Source organism: Cibotium barometz, chromosome 19, assembly GCF_041138505.1.
Source record: "Cibotium barometz isolate CiBa-2024 chromosome 19, ASM4113850v1, whole genome shotgun sequence".
Taxonomy (NCBI): Eukaryota; Viridiplantae; Streptophyta; class Polypodiopsida; order Cyatheales; family Cibotiaceae; genus Cibotium; species Cibotium barometz.
Window position 1 is genome coordinate 56,769,403 of NC_141064.1, and position 8,972 is coordinate 56,778,374.

At 44.9% G+C, this 8,972-nt stretch overlaps 1 protein-coding gene across 1 annotated transcript in view; it reads left to right on the forward strand.

Annotated features, from left to right (window-relative positions):
- The window catches only part of LOC147628773 (chromatin modification-related protein eaf6-like), a 40,021-nt gene that overhangs the window by 30,914 nt on the left and 135 nt on the right, over positions 1 to 8,972 (forward strand). Inside the window, exons 6-7 of the mRNA XM_086814017.1 lie at positions 8,629 to 8,740; positions 8,877 to 8,972. The exon at positions 8,877 to 8,972 is cut by the window's right edge and continues 135 nt beyond it. Coding sequence (XP_086670143.1) covers positions 8,629 to 8,737 — 109 coding nt within the window. The 3' untranslated portion in view covers positions 8,738 to 8,740; positions 8,877 to 8,972. The remainder of the gene's footprint in view (positions 1 to 8,628; positions 8,741 to 8,876) is intronic.

The window sequence follows — 8,972 nt, forward strand, 5'->3', positions numbered from 1 at the left end:
TCAGGACATTATGCTTAGGGACGATCTCCCGCCCAGTCTCCCACCCTCTCGCCCTAAGGACCATCACATTCATTTGGTCCCTGGATCAGATCCTCCTAGCAGGTTTTCCTATCGTCTTTCCAAGACTTTAGAAGGCAAGTTAGAAAAGCAGTTATTTGAGCTTCTCCGAGCTGGATTTATTTGGCCTTCTTCCTCACCATTTGCAGCCTGGCACAGCAGGTGGTGCAGGCAACGCTATTCAAACCAGGCAGCACACAGCAGTACGGCGGTGTAGGACAGGTCCAGGCGGTGACGTTGTATAGTTGGCACAAGTAGCGTTGTTGGTTCTGGCGGCAGTAGGTACCACAGCCAGTCAAACACAGTCAGCAGACCAACCGTTAGCGCACAGAACAGGCATTGGCTGCCGGTACAGCGAGGTGGCATAGCCTCCGCAGTTGGCAGTGGAGGGGCTGGCAGGTGTACAGGCAATGCTGGCAGACTAGTTGGTGGCGCTTAGGTGGCAGTGGCTGGGCTGTTAGGTAGCGCTTAGGCGACTGGGGCTGGCGTAGATAGGTGGCACAGCCAGGTGGCGCAGCCAACAACTCAACCGGCGTTGCACATGAGACGAACAGCAGTTGGTTGTGTTTGATGAAGATGATGATGTTGAGTTCCAACCTTCAACAATGATGACCACCCTTGATGATGATGAACTTCACACACCCTTCAACCATGATGATAATCTTGGAGAGGTTCGTCCTTCTTTTATACTTGTGGAGAGCCTTGCTTTTAGCCAAAAAGCTATGCTTTTGCTTTTACCTTTTTTGCCTTTGCTTTTCCCTTTATACCTTTTAATAATAATAAAATATTACTCAAATATGGCCAGCTTTTCCAAGCTTTGCTTTTCTGGCTTCAAGGCCTTGTTTTTAGGCCTTAGAGCTGCTTTTTGAAAAAACGGCTTTATGCTTTTTGGTCCGGCTCAGTCTCCTCTTGCCAATGCTACTCCTGGCTCACGGTCAACCCAGTTTGACTTTTTGCTTTTCTTTGCTTTTTGACCAAGATTGGAGCTTTTTCATGTGCAAATTTCATGGTCCTTGTTCCCATGCCTTCTTCTACCTGTCCAATGTCCAGGCAATGGTTCCATCATGTGAAAAGAGCTAGGAGGGCCAAATAGTTGCATTCCCTCCCTCTTATATCCCAGTTGTCCTCAACTGTGGAATAGGAGTGTTCCAAGCATATCCATATGTTCCAAGTACTAGCCCCATCTGGTGAGCTTGTGTATCTGGTCTTTCCGCATATCTGTGGTGTCATTTACTGATCTGGCAACATCTCCTCCTGGAGCTCGTACTCTGCCTGTGATTGTCTCATAGAGTGTAATGATCCCCCACAGCATCTCTACTGGCACTCCCATATCCTACAGTCTCTTGATCAGTCTGGCCCCCGTGGGACAATATCAAAAGCTTTGCAAAAATCCACAAAGTAGCAGTATATCCATTGCCCATGAGCTCTGCCCTCCTCAATGATCCCCCGTAGTGTAAAGATATGATATAGTGTGGAGTGGCCTCTCCTGAAGCCTGCTTGCCTCGGTGCTCCGAGTTTCTGCTCCTCGGACTATCTACTAAGCTCATGCTCCATGCCTTTTCTTCAAGCAATGGCTTTATACATGATGGTAGTTCTTCATGGTCTGTCACATGTGTTGGATAAAATAAATGCATACTTACCTCCTACAAAAACTAGACAGAAGCTAGTCAACAGAGAGGTATGCATCATTCAGGTCTACTAGGTTTTCCAAGTACTGGGCAGGTAGTCTGGAGGCCAGTGGACTATCACATGCCATAAATCCAAGCATTTTCCATACATCAAAAACAGCACACAAAGTCAGAGAAATTCAAGCATACATCAGCATATGCAATGCACAAGTAAAGATCCTCCCGTTTGTCTAGTCTCATTGAAAACCGGTGCTGAGCTATTTGGCTCCCGAAGGAAACCGCTCAGTCAATCCTCAAGGCCATCTAGTCACTAGGACCGCTCGAGTGTTCATCAATAGTCATCTAGGCCATCTGGTCACATTGACCGCCCGACTATGAAATCCAATTCAGTCATCTGGGCTATCTGGTCGCCAACGACCACCCGACTGTTCATTAATAGTCATCTGGGCTATCTCATCGCATTGGCCGCCCGACTATGAAATCCGATACAATCATCTACATTATATAAGCAAGATAATGATCAATTCCATTCCAATATATATACACAATGAAGAGGACTAGAGGTACAATCCCTCCCTCTTGAATCTGTCTTGTTCACAAGATGTCTATGCCGGTACTTCAAATACATCGGGATCAATCACTTCCTCATAAGCTCGAAGTATCTCTGCATAGTCGTTAAAGTACTTCTTTGGCATCCATTTCGCATCGAAAGGCGAATAATTCTTGAACTTCAAGAGAAACTTTCTGACCAGTTTCTTTTCTCTTCTTCTCTCAGAATGAAACACAATCTGTTCTGCTTGCAAAATCTCTTCTTGTGCTTCCACCTCTGGTGGATCCTCCAATACAAGCTCCTCTGAAGGTGGTTTCAATAAACTGACATGGAAGGCATTATGTATCCTCCAATGATCTAAAAGGTTCAACTGATAACATGCATGGTTGATCTTCTTGGTAATCTAAAGATAGAATCTATATACCATCATTCCCATTTCCTGACTTTGGTAATCCACAGAATTGTAACATGCAGCAGAAGTCTTCGTATTGGAGGATCCTGTCACACAAATGCTCACACCGTCTTCTGTATCCCGAGTTTCGCAAGTTTAGCAATCCACTTTAATACTTCAAACTTAGAGCGAAATGAGAGAGAGAGAGATGAGAACTGTACACCGTATGGGGTCCCGAATTACCCACTGAAGGGCCCCCCATCCCGTTACCAAGATAGTATTTGCTTTATTATCTTTAAAGAGACTGACGGTGTGACTGACGATAAGCCAAACGCAAGACCTCTGAAGACCAAGTGTTGGGCTGAACTGTGCACTACTGTAGAAACACCAAAGATGTCCAATCTCGAGCCTATGCACTCTTCCCAATGGTACGAGGGAGGGATGCAAAGCTAGGGTTGAGAGAGGGGCTGTTTGGGACTATTCTGGGCTGTATATGAATGCTGTAAATAAATGAGAATGCTGCATTTTACCTTCACCAAGGGGCTGGAGCAAAACGATGAATGAATGAATGCTGAAAACTGCCTGGATGCAGAAAACGCAAGATGGACTGAAGGCTGAATGCTGAACTGCTGCGTTTTACTGATGTAGATGGCTGAATGCTCATGCGTTTGAGGCACCTAGGGCTGTAGGAGACAAACGCTGAAGAGAGAGGGCTGAAACTGCCATCGCCTATGCTCCTAGGCTGAGGATGGTAAGCGCTTGATGGCTCTCTTGCTGAATATGATGAATGACTAAATGATTATGCAAAGCCTCTATTTATATCGACAAGATGTGCCAGTCATCTGGCTACAGTGCTGGCTGACTGCACAAGTCCAAATAAAAATGTCTAAATGATGTATAAAATGCTAAAAATGCTGAAAAATTACCATAAAAATCCTAGATAAATCTTGGATAATTCCTAGATGCTATCTGAGGTTCCTGCAATGGTCTAGATGCTATGCATGAATGATGTGCAATATGCAGGATGCTTTCTGATGCAAACCCTAAGGTTTCTAGGGACTGTATATGCATGAATGCGTCTCTTTAAGTGGGTTAAGAGACTTAGACTAGCTGACTGACTATGACTGAGAATGACCTACGTAGCTCGTGCCTGACTTATCCTGGACTGAGGATATACAATGGGGTCACAGCGTACGACAAATATCATCCTGAATGGTACTAATACTGTACAAATGTCGCACTGTTGATGATGAGCCAACTTGTCTCCATGCACTACAGTGCAGAGTGCATGTGACATTCCCTCCTGCTTAGCTTGGCGGCAGGTTCATGGCTTCCAAGTAATCCGCCAACAATTGGGGGTACTCTTGAAAGAACTCCTCGTCTAGCCATACGGCTTCGTGGGTACCTCGATCTCGGGATTTTGTATAGAACTGACGTATCCGTCGACCAGAACCATGCTTCCAATGATGAAGAAGGATCTGCTTGGGCTCAATGATTTCTGCTTCGTCTACCACGTCTGGCTGCTGTTCGTCTGAAACATCAAACACTTCTGGAGAAACATATGGTTTTAGCCAAGAAAGATGGAAAACATCATGCATTGTCCAACTGGTAGGCAACTTTAACTTCATGGAGACATCACTTAACTTCTTAACTATTGGAAAAGGGCCAAAACTACGGAATGAAAGCTTGGGACAACGTTTGCCCACTTGTTTCAATCTTTGTTTCATGATACGCAGATAGACCCAATCTCCTTCCTTGAAATGGACATCTCGTCTAGACTTATTCGCATGTCTGCTATATGCTTCCTGTGCTTTGGTCAAGCGGTCCTTGATTGACTCGATGATTTCGGAAAATGCTTCCGTGGTTTTATTAGCCTCTAGAGATGGAGACACCAATCTCGTCAAAAGAGGAGAGAAACAACGACCAAATGCTGCTTCATATGGAGTCCGTCCAACACTGGATGAATGAGTGTCCTTCAAAATAGCTTGGACCAATGGAAGATAATGTTCCCATTTGGAGTGCTAGTCATGACAGTATGACTTGAGAACATCAAAGGCCAACTGGTTATAAATTTATGTTTGGCCATCTATCTGCGGATGAAATGCACTAGACAACTGCAACTTAGTTCCGAAGTTTTCAAATAATGCCCTCCAAAAATGCAAGGTAAACTTGGAATCTCTATCTGAGGTGATGGTGCTAGGCAAACCACAAATTGGGTACAAATGCTTGAGAAACAGACGAGCTACGTCCTCGGCTGTGACCGTATGCTTGCATGCGTATGCTTGCATGGGATGAGCATGCAGAATTTACTAAAGCGATCCACAATGGTGAAACACTAAGTGTTACGGGATCCGGTGGATGCTGGTAGAGGCCCTACAAAGTCCATAGATATGTGGATGAAAGGTCCGTCGGGGATAGGCAAGGGTTGAAGTAAACCAGCCTTCTTTGTATATGGAACCTTTACTTTTTGACAAATCTTATAGACTTGTACATGTGTATAGACATCACGCCTCATCTTTGGCCAATAAAAGGACCGTTCTAATTTCTCAAGGATACTGTTGATACCCCTATGTCCTCCAACTAAGGAGTCATGGGCATCATGGAGAAGAGCGGAACGCTTTTCCCGAATGACACAGAGGCTGTTCTTAAAGAACAACCAACCGTTCTGGATGGAATAATGGCCTGGCTCAGAATTGAGGGCCAAACTGTACTGAGTACCAAACTCAGGGGAGTCGCATATTGGTCTTTCATACTATCTAAGTCCTTCCCCATGATTTCGAGAATGGTAGATTATTGGACTGCCTGGATGTTGGCCTTTCGACTAAGAGCATCTGCTACTGGGTTACACATACCAAGGATATATTCAATCATTCCTCCAAACTTTTGGAAGAGTTGACTCCACCTAGCCTGTCGATCACTCCACTGGGCACTGGGCATAGTTTGAAGCCACTTAAGTGCTTGGTGGTTTGTTTTCACTATGAAAACCTGTCCATAAAGAAAAGGCTTCCAATGTTTGCGTGCTGTGATCACACCCAAAAGCTCTTTGTCATATACCATCCAACTTTCTAGTGTAATATGCCACGGGTCTATTGTCCTACCGGAGAACTGCTCCTATGGCTACATTGCTTGCATCGGTAATGACCTCGAAAGGTTTATCCCAAGATGCTAACTTTAATACAGGCCAGCTTTCTAGAGTGCACGGAATGCATCAAGTGCTTTGCCTGTAACTGAAACTTTCTGCTTGCGAGTCTTCACTCCCTTGAGCAAGTCGGTAAGAGGTGCTGCAAGGTTGGAAAACTGATGGACATGGGTACTGTAGGCCTGACAAAGACCTGCGAATGAGCGGATTTCTTGGGCGGTCTTAGGAATGTCCCAATCTAAGATCTCATGAACCTTTGATGGATCTAGTCTAATCCCATCGGAACCGATGATATAGCCCAAATACTGAACTTCTTTAACACCAAAGACAGACTTTTTGGCGTTTATGTAGAGCTGATTATCTCGCAAAAGTTGCAAGACTTTCTCCACATCTTTCTCGGCTCTGCAGTGGCTGAGAAGACTAGTATGTCATCAAGGAATATGAAAACACACTTCCCAATGTGGACAGTGAAAATCCTAGACATCATCTTATTGAAGGTTGCAGGTGCATTTGTAAGCCCAAAAGGCATGACTACTGTCACCAGCCTAAACATTTCCCAGTCTGAAAGGGGTCTGGTGGACTCCAGGATGTTTAAATATTTGGAAAGTACAAGCTTTGGGAATGGGGGATTATCCTTGAATACAAAGGACCACACTCCTAAAATTTAGGAGAGTTGCTATTTTTGGCCCGACTCCGATGGAATTTCTGTTCGCGTCATTACATCTGGAATTGAGCAGATACCAAGAGTTGGCAAAGTGCCTATGACAGAATGTCTACTAGTTGGGATATTTTTAGAGCTAAAGATTATGGGAGAACCCATCTCTTAGATTGGGACATGTGGCAAGAAAGTGGATCAAAGTGAGACAAGTGGCCTGACACTTGTTAGAAAATGGATCAAAGTGAGACAAGTGGCCTCACACTTGTCACTTCAGCTATTGTGTGGCTCTCCACTTGTCATTGTAGCCTTCTCTTGCCATTTTAGCTCATGGGAGGCCCAAATCTATAAATTGGAGTCCTCTCTCTTCATTAATAAAGGCTCTCTTGCTGCACACTAGCCTCTACCACCGTTAACAGGCTACCCTAATGATGGCTACTCTCTTTCTCTCTCTCTTGAAGGCTGCCCATGAAGAATACCGGCTGTTGGGGACTGTTTTGGAGGCTTCCATCGCGAAGAAATACTGAAGGCAAGGGTATTTAATCATTTATTATGATTTCTAGCCATTGTACTTGTTGTACCAACATTTGTACTTGATGTACTTGTTGTACTAGCCCTTGTATTGACTGTACCAGCTTCTGTACTTGTTGTACCACCCATTGTACCGGTTGTACCAGCTTCTGTACTTGCTATACTTGCTATACCAGCCATTGTACCAGTTGTACCAGCCACTGTACCTGCTGTACCAACCCTTGTATTGATTGTACCAGCTTCCGTACTTGCTGTACCACCCATTGTACCGGTTGTACCAACTTCTGTACTTGCTGTGCCTGTTGTACCAACCACTGTATCGACTGTACCAACCATTGTACCTGTTGTACCAGCCATTGTACCTACTGTACCGGCTGAATGGAGAGTTGTACTTGATGTACCCTTTCTATTGCATGAAGACCCGTGGTTTTTGGGGAAGAATCAGTACCCACACGGAGGTATATGGATTATATTGTTGGCTCGGCATTTCTACAGCATATGTTCCGGCTTGGTTGCCTCGTGTTGGGCTGTGTTATGGCATTTGTATATGGATAATCCGGCATCTCCCGTGGGGAGAGTAAGGCCCTCAAAGCTTGTACATGATATTATTCTCCTTGGGTAATAAAATACTCCAAGGGGGGGGGTCGGCCCATTCCGGCCTCTATGCGGTGTCACACGTGCAAGCTCCATTTTCAGCATTTGTGGATGTTTTGCCCAGCTTTATGTTTTATGCAAAGTGATGATGGATATGTGTTAAGACTGTGGCCATGTTTAAATATTTTAATATGCGTTGATGGTATCAACAAGTGTGTCAAAGGCCCTAGTCCCCCGGGCACTGCCGCTGCGAGTTTCAACTATAAACTCGTAGTGCCCACGCTCTGTCCGGAAAGCTGTTTTTGGAATGTCAGCTTCAAAAATGCGGACCTGATGGTAACCACTCTTGAGGTCGATCTTAGTGAAAAACTCAGCACCGTCTAAACGCTCCGAAATGTACTCTTGATGGTGAGTTTGTTTAATGCCCTGTAATCTACACAAAGGCGTGCAGGCTTGTCCTTCTTTTGGACAAATAGGATCATACAACCGCTAGCTGGCTGCACCTCCTATCTGTGCCAGTTTCTGCCTGGCCACCACCGTCGTACGCCTACCATTGCCTGGCTGCTAGACTGTACGAAACTGCGTCCGCCTCTTGGTTGCTCACCGAAAACTGACTGGCCACCACCATCGCCTACTGGCTGACACCGCCTTCCTGTGCGGCCTTTCTTGTGGATTGTCTCCTCCTCCGATTTGGGCAGCAAGCTTTACAGCTGAACACAATAAGCTTTGTCATCTACACATTACCCATGTACCTTGTTCACGAGCTTGGAGTTTCTTGGACTTGGATCTGGACTTGTTTTAGTATTTAGTATGAGAGATCTAAATACTGCAGTGTGTAGAAAATGAGGGCCCCCACTCTCCCTTTCAACGAGCATCATACCTTTTTTATGCCTGATATTTGTAAAATACCTTCGTTTAGTTTTTTTATTGTGCATCAAGGAAGATGGTCATGAGGATGTGGACTTTTTCATCAACGCCCATTTTTAGCGGACTGCAAATCCTTGCTTTGTGTGTGCATGCTTGCAAGATATTTGAGGCTGAGGAAAAATCTAGGAATTCTAACAGCCCTTTTGCTTTCTGAAGAGGTAAACCAAAGCGTGGACGGACACAATCTAGGGATGCAAAGAGGATCAAGCAGGCAAATGAACTAGAACTTGATGATGATGATGATGGGGATCGTGGATCACGGTGATAGGTACCCTCGAGAAGAATTTAGTGTTGAATCAAGTTATTGTTTTGTTGTGAATAAGGAAAAGATCAAGCACCTTTGGCATAGTGTTGTCTAGTAAATTTCAACGCTATCTGAAGCGTCGACGTGTTCTCTCTTTCAGCTTGCATGATGAATACGAGAGTAGAGTCCCTTGGTGGAGAAGACATAGCTCATCATGTATCTTGGGATGGGGCTTTTCAATGGAAGGGTTTCGTAA